Here is an 18,925-nt window from a genome sequence, read left to right as displayed (position 1 = left end):
TTAATTTCTTTTATAAATAATATCTAATATGTATTTAAAAGAATATGCGAAGAACGTTCTTTATAAACTTCTGTAAACAGATTTATTCATCGTAAGTACTGTTATATAAATAACATCTATATAACATTTTATTTTTATTATTTGTTACTATTTGAAACGAATGAAAACAAAAAACGACGATCTCCAGGGAATCAATTTCTCTCGTAAAAAAAAATACCTTATTTATTATATTTATTATGATAAAAGAATATAGGAAGCGTGTTTAATGATCATAAAAAAATTTATATTTGCGTTATAAACTTTCATAAATAGCACATGTAACATTTTTATTTCATAAAAGTAATTAAAAATATTCCTTTAATCTTTTATTTAAAAAACCTAATCTTTTAAAAATATATTAACGTTATTAATTTTCACCAATGATTGACATTACAGGAATAATGAACTCGTGACAAAAATAACGTTATTAAAAAACGACGTTATTAAATGTTATATCGACTTTATCGTTTAAATAAATTAAATAAATGGAGAAAGATTTTTCTCAGTGCGAAAGTGGCGGTCTCGAAAGCCAGTTCCTTTTATTTGCAATGTTGTGTGAGATTCCTCGTTCTTCTCTCTCCTTCCGATGCGCGGATATATATCCGTCTTCTTTGTAAGTGCAGCAGAGATGTACGAAAACGGAGCCTACCGGCCTACCGGCTGATCGGCCAATGGCAGCGTATTATCTGCCACGTTTCAAGGTGGCAGAGTGGCTTGTCATAAACTCATGACACGTACGTGTCGTACGGGAAAACCCTCGGGCCGCTGTAAGCGATCGCCGCGTACCATTTCCTCGCCGTCGTCGGGAAGATGCAGATGCTACGGCAACTGGACGTGCACCCGAAGGTGCGCGAGGAGGCAGATATCCTCGTGAGGACTTTCAGCGGTGCTATCGGTAAACACAGTGTATTCTGTCACGATACCGAACGACGATGACGATAATCATCCGTCGCCGGCGAAAATGAAACTTGGAGAACCGCCACGAGGACTAAATGTGTCATTTACGTTCCACTGCGCTAAATAGTGTTGCTTGGTGCGAGGCGAAACGATACCGGCGAGCGATTAACCTCCTAGAATTTTTCCGCTCTCTGTTGACTCTCATTAAAATACTTGACTGAAATATTTTTATGAGTCACAATATATTCCATTAAAATATTTTATCCGGATCATCCAACATTTGAATTCGCGTTCTGTAATATTCGTACAAATGTTTGTGTTTGTTTTGTTTCTCCACATGTTTCTTGATGTTTGTTAATAAAATTATTTGTTTACACTTGGCTGATAGTAAATAAAGCAGTTTGACGTATATTATGTTTGATAAGAAAGATGCCTGTTCTTTTTAACTGAACTTTTGCACCAGTTCATCTTTCTTCCGTTTCTCTCCAGAAGAAAAGAAGAGGAAGAAGGTGAATTGCAAAAGTTCAGTTAAAAAGAACAGGCCTAAGAATTCTCATGTTACATCAATACAAATGATGAAATAATACCTTTTCAGTTACAATCATTAGTACAATTATCATGGGCATACTGTTTTTGTCAGAGATAAACTATTATCTTACACCAACTATGAGCGAGGAATTATTTGTAGACACATCCAGGGGTTCTAAATTAAGAATCAACTTGGATATAATAGTTCCTTCTATATCTTGTGATCGTAAGTATAAATTGCACCGGTACATAGGCGAAGAATGATATCAGTCTCAGTCATTTCAGTGTTTTGCAGTTTTATCGTTAGACGCCATGGATACAACGGGCGAACAGCATTTGCACATAGAGCACAATATTTTTAAGAGACGGTTAGACCTGAATGGTAACCCCATAGAAGATCCACAAAGAACAAGTAAGCATAATATTCTTTACAATATATACAACACCAGCCAAAAGTGCCATGTAAAAAAAATGTTTTATTGTAGATATTACAGATGCAAAGGCAATGAGTAAAACTACAGAGAAGGTAATGCAAGATTTCTATAGGTATTTTCTGACTGAAATTTCCATTTGGAAATTAGTTGTTATTAGATAGAACATTTTTACAGGCAGTGGAGATCGGTTCTACTACAGAGCTCTGTGGAGATTGCTATGGAGCAACCACAGACACTATGAAGTAAGATCTCATTTTTATTAGGACACTGAAATATAATTCTATTAGTATTCTACTTGCAATAGATTTTATTCATAAGATTAATCTATAATGCTCTTTGCTCTTCCTGTTCCCTATTTTTTTACCCATTTTTATCTCTGTCTTTTTGCTCCTGTTTCTTCGATTTTATCATCAGGATAGCGATCATGTAACTTTCCCAGAAACGTGAAAATTCTTTATATATATGTGTGTATATGTACGAACATACATAAAAATTTTCACTTCACGTTTCCGTTCTAGCGAAAAAGTTACATGATCGCTACCCTGGGCACCTATCATGAATCTATCATGGAACAAAATCGGAATGGATTCTGATCGGAATTATTCAATTATTCGCTAGATTTCTATTGTGTTTTCTGAGGAAAACGGAATAATTCCGATCGGAATCCATTCCGACTTTGTTCCATGATAGATACCCAGAAAAGAAGTTGATAAAGTGGAAGAGATAAAAAAAATGATTATAAAAATGATAAAACAGTCGCAAAGAAGACAAAAGGAAAGAGATAAAAATAATAAAAAATAAAATAACAAAAAAGCAAACAGTACATTGTAGATTAGTTTCTTTTTAGAGATGAACTACTTCCACAGTTTACTCCCTAAATTCTTTGAAAATCTCACTTTAAAGAGTGAAATCTTTAAAAAAAAAATCACTCTAAAAATTTTATTTTTTCTTTTTCTATTGGAAGATGAAATCTATCAAACCCACATTTTATAAAATTTCATTTGTTCGCAGATGTTGCAATACCTGCGAGGATGTATGGGAGGCCTATAGACGAAAAAAGTGGGCTCCGCCGGATCCGGCTGACGTTAAACAGTGTCAGAATGACAAATCCATGGATAAACTCAAACATGCCTTCACGCAAGGTTGTCAGATTTACGGTTATATGGAAGTGAATAGAGTCGGTGGTAGTTTTCACATCGCGCCAGGCGCCAGCTTTTCGGTCAATCACGTTCATGGTGAGCTAATAAAACTCAAGTTTTTTTAAAACAATATTTCCAGTGCCATGCTTATGAGCTCGTTCTTTGATGCCGCAGTGCACGATGTTCAGCCTTACACTTCATCCCATTTCAATATGACGCACAAGATTAGACATTTAAGTTTTGGGCTTAACATCCCAGGGAAAACAAATCCTATGGATGGCATGACAGTGGTCGACATGGATGGTATGTCCTTGAAATCCTTAATTCTATTTTTATTAAAGACTTAATGACTCGCGCTTACAATACAAACAGTGCAATGAAAAAGATAGGCTGCGAGATACTCAATAACATAACCGTTCACGTTGACTCGTGTACTAACATCGTATCCCTGTTCCGATAGCCATGAATGTGCCAAATGTGCCGCCACCTTGAAGCATTACCTTGCCGACGCTGTTTAACAATTCTTTTCCCCTTAATCCATATCTGAAAAAAGTTTCATAATTATATTCAAATTTTCTAATGCGTATGTACCGGTATTTTCTACAAATGCGTTTTAAATACCTAAGAGCAGAAAATCCTCCAAAGAGCGCACCAGAAGCCATTCCTACGCAAAATCCAATTGTAAAACCTAATTTCATTCTATCGAAACAAGTCGGTCCTTGTTGATAGGCCCCTCCAGGTACCACTGGCATCATGCAGCCTACGAAATAGTTGTAATGTCAATATTTGTTTCACTTTCCATAAACTATCTTTTTTTTATAGTTTTTAATCTTAAGTAATAATATCTTCAAAATGAAGAGAGAACTTGATAAACTGAATACACTTTTCTTAAATAGCTTTGCGAGTTTTTCATTTATGATAAATAGAAAAATTCTCCGAATTTTAAATAAAATTAAATGTTTTTATGGAGTTTATATTGACACATACAAGGTTGATTGTGCACACACTTACTGTTAAAGTGTCTATCACGTAATCTTGTGGCGTGTGCGATCGATCGAGAGTAATATTATTCTTACTTTTCAATTTTGTGTTTGATTATAATTTTTGTGCAATTACCGGAATTCCTCAATGCATCGCAATCGTATTACAATATCGAGAAGGTGCCATGATGGTTTTGCAACGTGATCGAAAAGACAGTTGCGCCGTCTGCTGTTTCCGTTTCGTCTGTACCGTCATCATCCGTGGCGGGAAATTTCAATTACATATCAGTGAAACACGTATATAAATTTTGTTTTGGGAAAAACTTAAGTCGATATTTGTTCTTATTTTAAGGCCGTCTTAAATAATGTTTTGAAATATTAATATGCGACTTTGGTTGGTATTCATATTTGATTCTTATATTTAAGACTATCTTAAGTACAATCTTAAGATGTGGTGAACTCGTAGTCAGAGCTATATTAGTATCTTAAAAAATATCTTAAGAATTACTTAAAATGATCATAAAATACAATATGATTGACGATTTTGAAATTGTATTTAAAACGGCCTTAAATATCTGGAGACACAGGTAGTGTCTCGACGCTAAGCATGGCGCGAGACACTGCCATACCTCCTTTAAGCCCTTGATTTCAAAATATTAGCTTCAGATTGACTGTCGCAACAAACTTGTGATCGATTTGTGTTTAATGTAGAATGGACTCTTTTTACGCGAACCGGCGAGTTGCGTCAAATCGAGGTTATCGAATTTCAATAATGGCTGTTAAAAACTATGAACGTACTAAGATTTATAATTTCTTTGCATTGTCTTGAAGTGTGTTTACATTCACATACAACTTCCTTTTTTTAAATAGAAATAGAAAAAGGAAGACATCGATTTTATATATATATATATATATATATAATATCCCGTATATATATATAATATATAATTGTATATTGAAAAGATCCGTCCGATTTGTTTCTGTTAATATATGACGCTATTATTTATTCTGTTTTCAGCCGCTATGATGTTTTATCATTACATCAAGATTGTCCCGACGACGTACGTTCGCGCGGATGGCTCAACCCTTCTCACAAATCAGTTTTCCGTAACGCGACACTCGAAAAAAGTATCACTGCTCACTGGCGAATCTGGGATGCCGGGTATATTCTTCAACTACGAGTTGAGCCCGCTCATGGTAAAGTACACGGAGAAGGCGAACTCGTTCGGACACTTCGCGACGAACACTTGCGCGATCATCGGTGGTGTGTTCACTGTGGCCGGTCTGATTGATTCGCTGCTCTATCATTCGGTACGTGCGATACAAAGGAAGATAGAGTTAGGAAAGTACAATTAAACATTTTGAATCTGGATGCAGCAGCATCAATTATCCTATTCCGATTCTAATTTCTTCTTTCATCGATATGATCGTGTTCAAATAATTTCGGAATGTATCGTCTCTAAGTAAGTGAGATGAGCTGAAAATGGATTGGAATTAGTAATAATCATTGATGTAACACGGCCTTACGGATAATCAGATTAACTAGGATTAATTAAAAAGAAGTATTATTAAAAATATTTGATGTTCTATTGAAGATCGAATTTTCTGGACAATGGTGCATTTTCATGCACCGTTTTTATTCAGTGTGACTATTCTCATCTCGTTTATATTAAAAGTATCTCAAATATATTATTGAACGATACTTAGCGTTATAAGTGCAATTGAGAATATTTTACAAAATATCTTTTTCATATGATGTAAAAAAGAAATTATACATAACTTATTATATAATGATAAGCTTTACTTTTTATTTAAAGGCGATAATTTTTTAGTTTTAACGATGTAAAAACCTATTTATATGTGATGTACATAAAAACTAGTAAAAATATATAAAAGCCTATTGAATTTTCATGGAAATAGGAATATCACTTTCAGAAATAATTTGAAAAAGTATCTATTAACATTTATTTACATTTATATTAAAATGTTTTAAGAAACGCATTGTAAATATCAACAGACGTCTTTGCGATATCTCTACAGAAGTCAATGTCTGTACTGCTTACTAAGGTCAATGGTGAAACATACATTGGTTTAGAAGGATCATACTGTGCCCTTTTCATTTCCACCAGAAACAAATGCCTTTGTTGGAGTCTAGTTTTTCGACAAAGTAAAATATGTGGCATCCGCGTAATAAAATCATGTTGCAACTGCATTTCGCTGTGAGCATAATCGAACGTACTTAGCAATCTGTCACGATCTGAAAGCACAATTTAAGAGAAGGTCAGGATAAATTTATTCACGAATTCTAAAATTATGTTGCTGCATACGCTTACTCTTGCTCCATAGCCTGGGCAGGGTGAGAAGCAATTTCTTCACTTGCATCTGATCGAAACCCATCTCCTCCCTTATACTGAATGTGTTTTGCATTAGATGTATCATCCTAAATGTTACTACTTTGGGTCCCTTGACTGTTAGGTTTCTGATTTCATTGCCATTGAGCTTGAAGTTGCTCTGGAAGTAACCGAGCCTGCCATCTATATCCTTTGTACTGAACGAGAGCCAGTTGGGATTCTTGCAGATTATTGTCTTTATCATCGACACGCTGAAATTATGTGCCCTCAAGTATCTTATTCTCGTGTGTAGATCGTCCATGTCCTCCTTGAAGATGTTTGGATTTTTTGTAATGAATGTACCTAAGTAATCCGCAGGTACTCCGCAGTCATGTAGGAATGTTATATATGGTTTCATGTGATCGAAGTCAAGGTTCAGGATATACTGTACCATCCCTTCTTTTGCCTCAAACTTGTACAAACTGACTCCAAGGTCTACCAGCTTCTGAATCGTGCGGGACTTGTTCGCATATTTAGCGAAACTGAAGGTCGGAGTAAGAGGCGGACCAATGTCTGACAGGTCTTCGGTGCAAACGTCCAGAGGATGCGGCAATTTTATGTCACTATCATCTAGATAGTCTTCGCGAGCAAACGAAGCTATGTTTGTAGTATTGTTCAGGTTAGGTCGCGGTTCTAGCGCATAATTTTCATCCTCGGTCTTTGGTGGTTCTGACAAGACACTCGATTTAGAGGAAGCGCTTTCGACGTCTCTTTCGAGCTCCTTCGATACGCATTGTCTCGACCCATCGCTTCTTGAGACAAATCTAATTAAATCTATCGCGACCGGTCGTGCCGTCGACATGAGTGAGCAACAACGTTGAAACATGTTCGATACCTGTCAGTTCTGTCACCGCATCAGTGTCAAGTAATTTAAGTTAAATACCGACGAATTGTTGAATATCACACACTTTTGCTAAAGAAAAACGTTCTTATAATTTGTCATTCAACAGATACATGCTGTTATAAAAAACTGAGTGCAGCCATCTTTTAAATCTAAGCTCCCCTAGTATTTAAGGAATGAACTACATAGTTACATTTATGAATTTTTTCGATGGATAATATAGTTTTGGTTTCTCGCGCATTCAATATTATTTAAGATTACATTAAAAAAATTTTATTTGATACACACAAAGATACATACAGGATGTTGATAAGTAACGATAAAACTCTCGCATAGGGATAGAGCGGAATAAACTGAGTCGAAAAGTCCTCTACCATTTTACAATTTTCGCAAGTTAATAAGATATTAAATACTAAAAATCGCTGAATATTGGTTTTTATTAATTTTTTACTCAAATACTATCAACTTTACAGAAAAACAGCAAATGACAAATGTTTATTTTCTTCTCATAAAGTTCTGAGAATTTTTCAGAATTTTTTAATTAATTTTTTAGTACTGCATTTTTTTATTGGAAACTATTTTTATCAACATGAGAAAATGCGATAAAAAATTCTGAAAAAATTCTAAAGCTCTATGAGAAGAAAATAAACAATTTTTATCTCTTACTATATTTCTGTAAAGTTGATAGTACTTGAGTAAAAAATTATTGAATATTATATATTATATATATGATTTTCAATACAATATTCATTTTTAGTAATTGATATCTTGTTAACTGTTGCGAGAATTGCAAAGTAGAGGACTTTTCGACTCAGTCCGCTCTACTTCTATGTAAGAGTTTTTATCGTTGCTTATCAAATGTCCTGTATATAATATGTACATGTAATGTATACTATACTGCGCATGACTTAACATCGAGATACTACCAGTATCTCTTGATTATGTCGATATTATATTTTATCGTATTGTAAAATTTTCCTCGAAAAGGACGATTTTGGAATATGTATAAGTCTAGATAGTAATATTATTAATAAAATAGCATTAAACCCAGACGATTTATAATTCAGAATGTCAGAATTCAGAAGATCATTTTATTTATATGCGGCGTAGCGCGAAAAAGAATCGAAGTTAGAATACTTAAATAAAATTAAAATATGTAAAATATTTAGCTCGAGATTGCTAAACAAAAATTAATAATTATAAAGGTCAAAAAACACAAGCAACGTTTATTGGATCTTTAAAAATAAACTAGTTTATTACAATATGCTTAAGAATTAATTAGTTTTTTATTCATAAATAAAATAAAATATATAATTTATTAAACGTGTGTAGTTTTGATATATATTACATTACGCATATATTTAAATAATGTATAAAATATATGTTAAAATAATATATATCTTGTACATTAAAATACTCTGTATAAAAAGTTAGAAACACATCAGACTTCGATCCTCAAATCGTGGATTTAAAAAATAATCAGAATATCTATAAAACGTAATTATAACTTAAGTTATTGCCATGATTGTCTCAGATTTATTTGTTTTAAGCATGCCAATAGTACTTCGTATAGTGATAATAAATTTGTATCGCGTTTGCATGAGTTATCTATAATGATACTTACGTAGGAAAACATATAAATGTATAAGTGTACGAATCCATACACGCTCAAGTACATTTAATAAGATTTGCAATTTGCCGAGTCAGCGTTACGGAAAGGAAGGCGAATGAAGAATGCGAAGAGCAAAACGCGAGACATTTGTATGAACAAATACTCTTTTATTATCTTAAAATGATTAAACGCGTTATATTAAATATAAAGGCGGCAAAGTAATGCGCTTTGATTTACATCAATATACAATATACAATTGAAAACAATATAACACATCACACCCTGGCACATCTTATGTTCCTTCGTCAAAATCGTGAAGCACGACTCGTAGTCGTGGAAGGCTGTTGCTTATACTTGCAAAACTCACGCAAAATTCCCTCGCTACACACACACACAAAACACACACACACACATACACACATACACACAGATGTTATTGTGTTATCTGGGTCCTTAATTAATACATTATGTCTCTTTACAGCGGAGCTATTACAGTGAAAGTGACGTGCTTGCGCTATTTTATGTAATAAGTACGTTAATTACACATATTAAGAACACTTTGATTTTCATGATCAGTGTCTGAATATCAAAACAATATGAATAAACTAGTGGAATGTTCTTTATGGACGACCTCGACCAAGCTGCGATTAATTGCCTCCGGCGGTATTATGATGAATGTATTAAATGCAATTTAGCTCATAAGCAAAATCATTAACTTTTTTTTTCATTTCCACTACACGTTAAAAAATTAAAGGTCACAGATGCTATGCTAATTGTATAATACAGTTGGATATTTTTCTGCTAGGCAATTAGTCACTGATTAAATAGATAATTTAATTACAGTTGCTAAAAAAATGATAGTTATGATTACAGTTTGGTCGAAGTTGGCCTTAAATAATAAGACAAGAACAAGCACGTGGCTTGCTGCATTGTCATGCTCCTTCTGCGTAGTTATTGTTCGTAGCACGACCGATTATCTGTCATCAATCCAGTTGCGTTTCGCATATCAAATGGGTTAATTCCATAAAATCGTTGTGTGTAATACGGCACGATATCGGGAGGTACGTTCTAACGGAGAGTTTGACTAGGCAACTCCGACGTGCATTATCGTTCCGATTGTACCGATGTATTGTTTTATTTATTTCCCCTCCCTTTTCTGTTGCGCAAGTTTTCGCGTGTAATATCAAACTGGCTAATCGGCGTTTCACGGTCGAGTTCAGAACGATTATTAAGTCGACAATGGCTAAAAATACATAACGCTCTGTGAAATCTAGCTGTAAGTCGACGTAAATATAATTCTCTCTTGTCCTTAAATTAAATAGCACATATGTCTTGCACTCTCGTTCCGCCGCGTGTTATGACTAGATTTTCGGATCTTCACTCGTGTTTCAGCCGGGCAGCCGTTACTTCGTTCGTTGCTTCGCCATCCGACTGGCGAGGTCGGACAGTTGTTCTCACATTTGTCGCCTCACCGTCCGATTGGCGAGATCGGGCAATCGTTCTTTCATTCGTCGCCTCACCGTTTGTCTGGCGATTTATGGCTTGCTGCCGCAACTGAGCTCGCTTCAAGCTCGTCATTAATTGACTGGATTGATAAAGCCAACTGGCCTGAAAGGTCATAACATTATATGCACGTGTCGAACTTTTAGAATGCATATTCGTTCAAAATCGAATCTCGAAGCTAATTTAGCTAATATACTCACCACCATGATCATGCAGTTCATTAAAATAGGCACAGAGAAAACGATGGATATAAACCAGCCTTGTGAGTCGAAGTACTGCTGTCTAGAAAATACCCTGTGAAAGTTGTCAAGGAGATTATTAAAAGGAAAAATCTAGAGGAAAGAGAAAAGAACCGCTTTGACAAGCCATGGTACCGATTGAATACGTACATCCAGTTTGTCGCCGCAACCTCGTTAATACTTTCTGAGAAATAAACCAGGAGTACTGAAACAGAAAGAGTTTGTGGTAATATTGCGGGAACTAGACAAAATCCACGGCAAATTATAGTAGACTCTTACAGAGCACGAGAAACAGGATTATCTGAAAATTCGCGTGGTTCCTTGTCATTAACGCGGTCATTGTGATGGCAATATGAAAAGTCAATAGCGCAGCTAGCCATGGATCCCTCCAATCGATCTGCAACAATATATCCACACAAAAGATATTAATAGCGCTTAATAAAAGTAGCAAGTATTGTTATTGTTACATTAAAGAGTTCTTTAATATAATTATAGCTATATTACAGAATCTTGGAATTATATTAAAGAGTTCTTTAATATAGTTGCAAAACTCTTTAATATAACTGCAAGGTTTTTTAATATAACTGAGCAAGAGTCTTTAATATAATTGATTCTTGCATTTATTTATACATATATAGTTCCTCAATAGATTTAAATATATGAACCAATCCCGTTGAAGAATCTTACAACAGCTGCTTTTTCTGCTGAACGCGATGCTTTAATCTGGAGTAAATGAAACTGACATCGAAATCTAATCTTTAAATAGGAAAACTGTGCTATAATCTTATCTCCCAAAATATCCTTTCACTATGTTTAGCGGAACTGCAAAAGCGAAAGGAGAGTAGGATAAGGTCCATTCCAATTTCGAATATGCTATAATTCTGAACAAAATAAGATTTAGACCGAGATATTCATATTCGATTCTTATATTTAAAACTGTCTTAAGTACAATCTTAAGTCATAAACTAATGTCATAAACTAATTAGAAAGTATTAGTATCTTAAGACATTAAGATGGTTTTAAAATAAAAACTATTATGAATACTAATCTTATCTAATTTCGAAGTTCAAGTTTGACAATCTTGATTTCATTGTAGAGTGTACAAAAGGCATCACCAAACAGGAAAAAACTAAACTCAAGAATTAGATTACAGGTAAAAAAAGGAGCATTAAAGTCTACACTAGTTCTTAGTGATAAAATTTTTCTTTTTAAGTAACTGCTTTAATCATAAATATTACAAACATAAACGTTTCGACTTTCTATTAGATAATCTTTAATATACAAATACAATAAGTTTCAATTTCCCTAATTCTCTATAAACTAATTTTTTATAAAATCTAACTTATGATACTTTAATTTTGGTTTATATGATACTTTTATGAACTAATTTTCTATTAGGTTGATGACCTAATAAAAGATCGAAACGTTTTAATTGAAAGAACCAGTGTAGGCTTTAATGCTCCTTTTTTTAACTAGTTGATTTATTCTGTAAACCGATCCAATTATACTGTCAAAAATTAGATTTAAATTATTTCATTCACTTAGAATTGCACCGTATGAGATTGTAGCACTTTATCCCAATACATGTTTCTTACTCTCCCCCTTATCGTTTTAGCGATTTTGTTACTCGCACAAGGTAATCTTGCGAAGAAAGGATTGAAAAAACATTCGACAGCACGCGATAACTGTTTAAAAATATCCAGAGAGATTCTGGAAACCAAATTACGCAGCATTTTCGCGAGGGACTGCACGAGTCTCTCAGCAACAGGACGCCCTTGAGAATGCAGTGTGTCCATGACGAAAATAGAGACGAAGATATAATCGGTAATTTTTCGCCGCCACCTCTTCGTCCAGGACGATAAAAGGAGGTCGCGGTATCGGCGGAAGCCGATTGATTTCTATTCACGTTTCCTAATTCGCGTCTCGTCGCGCACGTCGATAATAAGATAAAGAATTCGTGGATAGATCAAGGCTCGATGTGTCAATAATGTATACATAACGCGAATGTTCAAACGATCGACGCCGCCGGCTGCGTCGAAAACGAAAGTTGCCGGTGAATGTGAATTACACGCCGTGCAGGAATCTGGAATGTGAGGATGTCGTATATACAGATAATGTGCAAATATTAACGTATTGCATGATACCTGTTTTTATCAGTTTAATTTTAATCTTGATTCAACTCTTCTTTTCTAATTCCGGGAATTAGAAAAAGATAAAGCAATGTCCGTTTTATTCAATATAAATTAACTTTAATTTCGATTCAACTTGTGTACTTCATCTTTTTCTAATTCTAAGAAATTTGTATTTCACGTTTTTCGAATTTTTAGAATTAGGAAAAGATGAAGTACACAAGTTGAATCAAGTTTATTAAAATTAATTTATGTTGATAGAAACGGGCATTAATGACACGAAGTTCGTACGATTTATGCTCACATTTCTACTAATGTATAATATAGATTAAAATTTTAATTTTGGTTTATTTGTTTATCCTTTTTTTAATTCTTTATTTTATTTATGCGCACTTATTTCCATGCTTAATTTCTACTTTACATGCTGTTTTTATTCTGCTTTCTAGTTCTCTTTCTTAAAACTAGAAAGAAATAAAAAGTAAGTTAAATAAAGATTAAAGTCAGTCTATATTTATAGAAACGCATTAATGGAACTGTATATGAATTTAAGTTCGTATAATGAGAATGTGTTTGCATTTGTAGTGAATTTAAAACGGAAATAATGATGAGAATTCAGAATGAAGGAGTACATTTTTGTGATGAACTGTGCGACAGCACATAAATTTCCATTCTAAATCATACAAACATACGTACATCTTCACCTTCATTGAATCGCACAATTTTCATATTCGTTGTCTGTGCAATTTTGTTTTTTTTTTATGGTGCATTCAGCGATTCTTCTTCTGGATTATAAGCCGAAAAACGTTGCAGAAAGTCCGTTTTTACTCGCGTTTAATTCCCTCGTGCTTCTCTACTCTTCTATTCTTATCTTTCAATCACGAGATGCAACGTCTGCTCTAATTCCTCACTCTTCCTCTTCTATATTTTTTCTCCTTTTCCCTCTTCCTTCAAATTCCGCGAATAATACATTTTTAACGATACAATGATAATTTAAAGCTCAAACAAATCAAAATAAATTAATTAAAAGATTTAAATTAATTAGTAAATTAAAAACGTATTACAAATAAAAAAATGTTAAAAATTTCTACAAACCAAAGCTAATTGTTTAATGCTAAAAGCACTGAACTAAAGCATTAAACTATTAAATAAATGAAAAATTAAATTACTAAATAAAAACTATTAAATTAAAAAACTATTAAATTATTTTTAAAAACTTTATATTAAAACTACTAAATAAAAACTAAAATTATAAAGCTATTGAAAAAATTAAAGTTGTTAAACCATAATTCTAGCAAAACAACTAGCTCTGATTTGTATAGTTCTTTAATTAATTTTTTTTTTTATTTGTAATACATTTTTAATTTAGTAATTTAAATCCTATACAAAAAGCACAAGTCCGACTAAAGACTATAAAAAGAGGACTGTAAAAAGCTTTTGGCTGATGCAGTATCCCGACGCGATGTACCTCCCAGAATCACGTGCGTAATCCTGATTACGATATGAACGAGTGTAACTGGCTCGAGAAAATGAGTGTCTTGTATATATATATATATATATTTTTGACACCAAATGTCAAAGCGGCGCGAGAATTATTGCGAAACGATGAACCACGTAATCATACGGCGCCGGTGCTTTTTGGAGCAGCGACTCCAATTTCTCGTCTTCTCATCCGTAATCAAAAAATGGAAAAAATTTGGATTTAATAGGCGGTCAGCTGACGTCGTCGTCGCAAGATCCAGAACGCCCGCGTTCGAGGAAAAAAGAAAAATAAGTTTGACGAGGAACTGTCACCGCGGCACTGGAAACAACGAGCGATGCCGCAACAAAACGGAGAAATAACGAAACGGAGGAGTACAGAAGAGAGACAGAATAAAGAAGAAAACGAGAGAACGAGAAAGAGAAGAAAGAGACGGATGAAACTCACGCTTTGCAGGAAGGGCCAGATACCGTCGATGCTGTCCGTCGCTGTGAAAAGGCTGTGAAACGGCTCATCCCTCGACATCGTGTGCCCGTGACGTGCGGGTCTTCGTATGAATATGTATTACGACGATGACGGCGGCAACGATTGGGAGGCGCCGAGAGAACAAGTGGAGGCGGAGAAGAAGGCGAGCGCATCCGCACGATTCCGAAAATTTCAAACACACACGTACTGTTCTTACAGCTACCGGCGGCGCGACTCGACTCGCGACTTGCGACTCGCGACTAACCGACTCACTGTGAGGTCTGACTGACCGGACCGGACTGAACTGGACCGAAATGAAATATGCGACGGGCGACGAGCACCGTGACAGAATCGCCTGAGGTGCGTTCCAAAACTTGACTGTCAACTCCAAGTATCTTTTAGCTTTGTTCAGCATTCGGTGAACAATAAAGATAAAATAATACTCGGAATATTAGTATACTCGGATTGTGATAAAGTCGAGTTTTACGACTTTGAGTGAACGGAGCGAAGTTAGCGTACAATTGCGCGATGCAAGAACGCTGGTCAACTTAACTTATATAAATACTATGCGGGAAACGAGAGGAAGAGGGAGATGTTAAAGGCGTGTTTACAAACAGGTTTGCGATAGTCGCGTATTCAATTAGGTCTTGTGGTCGATTAATTGTATATCTCGAAATGAAGTAAAAATTATAAAAATGGGCGAATTTAGTACACATTATGAAATATTTATGTGAATCATTTTTTGAAATATTTCAATAAAATATATTAGAAATATTTCATAAACGCAGATTTAATTTGTAAAACATTTAAAAATATTGCATTAAAATATTTCACTAAAATATTTTTGAAATATTGTACAAATATTGTAAGAAAAGAATATTTCAAAAATTTTGATTTTCTGAATATATTTATATTTCAAAAATATTCATGAAAAATTTTTTTAATATTTCAAATCTTACAATAAAATTTTTGGGAAATATTTCTGAAATATTTCATGTTATATAGATTGAGTTGATCAATGAAAATATATTCTTAGTAAATTCGCTCACTTTTGTAATTTTTATCTCGTTTCAAATTACATAATCGGCATTGTTCTTTCCCAAGTACATTATTTTGACGTCAATGTTGTCATAAATGCCATTTAAACATCAGAAAAGCAAATAATGCATTAACTGCACCGCTGAATAAACATCCATCTTGTTTCGAATGTATAAGAGATATTGATATAGCAGTATAGTTAAAACGAATAAATATAATGTTCTCTTTACTTTTGATTTATGATAAAAATGTCATTAAAATTTAAAATATATCTCGTTGGTAATTTACATAAAATGTTTCGAATGGCGATACGTACATTTAAAAAAAAAACAATTATTTAGCGTATTTAGCGCCGCCCTATGATCGAGTATCTGAATCTGTATTATCTGCAGCTATATTCAGTGGGTTAGAAAGGAAATTATCCGTGAACGTTATATGTGTTTGGTCGGTTATTGTACGTGTATTGTTGTTGTATAAATTTTCAGAAATGGCAAGTAAAACGAAACTTATTAATCTGACTAGGATGTCCAGAATATTTCAAGGAATAAGATCGTTCGATAGCGTAGAAAAGACAGATATTACGTCTAAAAGTCATAAGGTATGTATACCTTTTTAAACATTAATTAAACATTTCTTGAGATTTATTTATGCCCATTTCCACCAATTTATAATTTTTGTTAAAAATTCACAACTTTTGTTAAAAATACTGTTTTAACATCATAATTATATCAAGTAAATTGTTTTCATCAATTAAACAACTGTGAAAAAATTATTTATTTAAGATCTGTTTACGTACGACTTACTCTTCGTCTTTTTCTAATCTTTAGAAAAAGGCAAAGAGTAAATTGAACCGAAATTAAAGTTAATCTGCATTGGTGGAAACTTTAGGTAAATAATTTTTTCACAGTTTTGTTTAATTGATGAAAACCATTTACTTGATATAATTATGATGTTAAAACAGTATTTCTAACAAAAGATGTAAATTTCTTGAACAAATTTACTATTAAAAACTAATAGTATTTTTAAACATATTAGATATTTAGTTTCAAATGTTTCTTTAATTTTGTATAAGTACTTTCCATTTAGTAACACAAGTCAATATAAATTCTATCTTTCTTGACCCAATCCAATGATTAATAAAGACGAAATGGCACTTGTATCGATTTGTGTCATCAAATAGAAATAAAAATGCCTGAATTAAATGACAGATTTTCTTTAACTTAAAAACTTTACCTTTAATTTTTTTATTTCAGTTAATGATCAATTATGGAATTATTAAACCACTTAGTATTGGCATGTATGCTCTATTGCCATTAGGAATGCGAATTTTAAATAAATTAATTGATATTGTTGACAAAGAAATGATGAATATTGGCGCACAAAAAATACTACTTCCAGCATTAACTCCTGCTGCACTGTGGAAGAAAACTGATAGATATGATTCCAATAAAACCGAATTGTTTACACTTACGGATAGACACAAGAAAGAGTATATATTGAGTCCAGTAAGTAAGAAATATATTATAAAACATTTTCCTCTATCAAGTACTACTTCAGATAAAATTTTGAGTTTTTTGAAGAAAAACTGAAAAATTATTTTCTAGAAAAGCCAACCTATTATTTCGATTAATAGAAATTACTTAAAAGCTATTAACTAATAAGGTGAATCTTTTACAATACCAATATAATATATCCATTTTTTTTTGTTTATCTGAAATCTCTCAAATAATTTTATATTGCTACAGACACACGAAGAAGCAATCTGTGATTTGATATCGTTAGCAGGACCAACTGTCCCGATTTCTAAATTATTACCTTTGAAGTTATATCAAATTTCTAGCAAATGGCGAGACGAAATGAAACCACGACTTGGTTTCCTACGTAGCCGAGAATTTATCATGAAGGACTTATACACATTTGATAGTAGCTTGGATAACGCACGACATACATATGATTTAGTCTGCGAGTCTTATAATAATATTTTTAGGCAGATTGGTATAAAGTATACAAAAAGTAATTAACATTTCTAATTGTACATTAGAATCTACATATTTTATAGATATATAGTTACCAACGTTTGGAATGACCTTGTAGAATTATTTAATGATGATTATTAAAAGGTATAGGTGATGTGGGAACAATTGGAGGTCTGATGTCACACGAATATCATTATGTGTCTGATATCGGTGAAGACACGATACTTCAGTGTCCATCATGCCATTTCTCTATTAATCAAAGTATTTCTAAGACGACGAGTTGTCCAGAATGTAAAAATGAACTGCATTCATATACTGCTGCTGAGGTAATGTAAAAATTTCTTGAGGTAATGTAAAAAATTATATTTTATTTAATAACTAATTGATATAAATTAAAGGTATAAACATGCGAACGTTATAAAAAATATATTACATTGCATAAACGATAATTGCAGGTAGGGCATACATTTTTATTAGACACAAAGTATTCACGGCCATTAGAAGTGATGTTTTTTATGGAGCAGAATAAACCGACACCTATGGTAATGGGCTGCTTCGGTTTAGGATTAAGTCGTATCATTACATTAGTTGTCGAAATCTTGTCAATAAATGATGAGATGAGATGGCCTGTAAAATTAGCACCATATACAGTATGCATCATACCACCAAAGGTAGGTAAAATAAAAAATATAACTGTATATCTATTAAAGAATATTCTTTGTTACTATCTTGAAATTTACAGGCTGGAAGCAAAGAAGAAAGTACATCTGCCTATATTGAACAGCTATTTGAGATATTCTACAAACGCAATATTGATACAATATTGGATGATCGCACGCATTACACGATTGGTAAACGATTAGTGTTCGCGCGTCTATTGGGTTATCCTTACATAATTGTCATTGGCAAAGCGGCAACCCAATCGATTCCTTTATTTGAAATTCATGATGTGAATAATTCAACTTATCATGAATTATCGTTAGATCAGATGAATGATTATTTCGATAATATAAGTGTTAAAGATTAGAGATATGAACGGATATACAGTATATATGTAAGAAATTGAAATGCTAGTGAATATTGTTTATTATGCACTTCTTTACAACAAATGTAAAAATTATACATTTTTGTGAATAATACCAATTTTTTTACTATTAACCTTTATATTATTTAAATATACATATAAAAATTTAATGAATGAAGAGTTAACGATTATTTAACAATAATTAAAATTTTTT

At 33.2% G+C, this 18,925-nt stretch overlaps 4 protein-coding genes across 12 annotated transcripts; 2 read left to right on the top strand and 2 right to left on the bottom strand.

The window, feature by feature from the left end:
- Positions 1-561: 561 nt before the first annotated feature.
- Positions 562-5,912, top strand: LOC105146795 (endoplasmic reticulum-Golgi intermediate compartment protein 3). 5 transcript variants are annotated; one of them, XM_011057305.2, is made up of 8 exons: positions 589-934; positions 1,532-1,690; positions 1,760-1,876; positions 1,950-1,990; positions 2,073-2,140; positions 2,910-3,133; positions 3,212-3,340; positions 5,036-5,912. In XM_011057305.2, exons 1-8 carry the CDS (start codon positions 850-852, stop codon positions 5,371-5,373), a joined length of 1,161 nt encoding a protein of 386 aa, XP_011055607.1. In that variant the 5' UTR covers positions 589-849; the 3' UTR covers positions 5,374-5,912. The 5 variants fall into 5 exon arrangements, with proteins under 5 accessions (XP_011055609.1, XP_011055607.1, XP_011055608.1 ...); XM_011057306.2 differs by having other exon boundaries at positions 920-1,033; XM_087409294.1 differs by lacking the exon at positions 589-934 and adding an exon at positions 1,050-1,072.
- Positions 3,559-7,404, bottom strand: mTerf3 (mitochondrial transcription termination factor 3). Of its 3 annotated transcripts, none has more exons than XR_015546106.1 (4): positions 6,351-7,404; positions 6,103-6,274; positions 4,049-4,261; positions 3,559-3,797 (listed from the first exon to the last, which is right to left on the bottom strand). XR_015546106.1 is itself a non-coding variant. In XM_011057308.2 (4 exons), the coding sequence occupies exons 1-4, from the start codon at positions 7,231-7,233 to the stop codon at positions 3,737-3,739; spliced, it is 1,224 nt and encodes a 407-aa protein (XP_011055610.1). In that variant the 5' UTR covers positions 7,234-7,404; the 3' UTR covers positions 3,559-3,736. The 3 variants fall into 3 exon arrangements, 2 of the variants coding, with proteins under 2 accessions (XP_011055610.1, XP_011055612.2); XM_011057308.2 differs by having other exon boundaries at positions 4,154-4,261; XM_011057310.2 differs by lacking the exons at positions 3,559-3,797; positions 4,049-4,261 and having other exon boundaries at positions 5,956-6,274.
- Positions 7,405-9,006: 1,602 nt separating this feature from the next.
- Tmem18 (transmembrane protein 18) lies at positions 9,007-15,022 on the bottom strand. Of its 2 annotated transcripts, XM_011057301.2 has the most exons (6): positions 14,656-15,022; positions 13,425-13,676; positions 10,882-10,999; positions 10,753-10,807; positions 10,564-10,657; positions 9,007-10,468 (listed from the first exon to the last, which is right to left on the bottom strand). In XM_011057301.2, the coding sequence occupies exons 2-6, from the start codon at positions 13,455-13,457 to the stop codon at positions 10,238-10,240; spliced, it is 531 nt and encodes a 176-aa protein (XP_011055603.1). In that variant the 5' UTR covers positions 13,458-13,676; positions 14,656-15,022; the 3' UTR covers positions 9,007-10,237. The 2 variants fall into 2 exon arrangements, with proteins under 2 accessions (XP_011055603.1, XP_011055602.1); XM_011057300.2 differs by lacking the exon at positions 13,425-13,676.
- On the top strand, positions 15,015-18,845 carry ProRS-m (prolyl-tRNA synthetase 2-like protein, mitochondrial). Of its 2 annotated transcripts, none has more exons than XM_011057303.2 (7): positions 15,015-15,033; positions 16,197-16,309; positions 16,965-17,216; positions 17,457-17,724; positions 17,832-18,013; positions 18,143-18,358; positions 18,430-18,845. In XM_011057303.2, exons 2-7 carry the CDS (start codon positions 16,199-16,201, stop codon positions 18,712-18,714), a joined length of 1,314 nt encoding a protein of 437 aa, XP_011055605.1. In that variant the 5' UTR covers positions 15,015-15,033; positions 16,197-16,198; the 3' UTR covers positions 18,715-18,845. The 2 variants fall into 2 exon arrangements, with proteins under 2 accessions (XP_011055605.1, XP_011055604.1); XM_011057302.2 differs by lacking the exon at positions 15,015-15,033 and adding an exon at positions 15,070-15,290.
- Positions 18,846-18,925: the final 80 nt, after the last annotated feature.

The sequence above is a fragment of the Acromyrmex echinatior genome, chromosome 1, assembly GCF_024713525.1.
Source record: "Acromyrmex echinatior isolate Ae372 chromosome 1, ASM2471352v2, whole genome shotgun sequence".
In the NCBI taxonomy this organism is placed as follows: domain Eukaryota; kingdom Metazoa; phylum Arthropoda; class Insecta; order Hymenoptera; family Formicidae; genus Acromyrmex; species Acromyrmex echinatior.
This window is presented reverse-complemented; position numbering and strand designations above follow the sequence as displayed.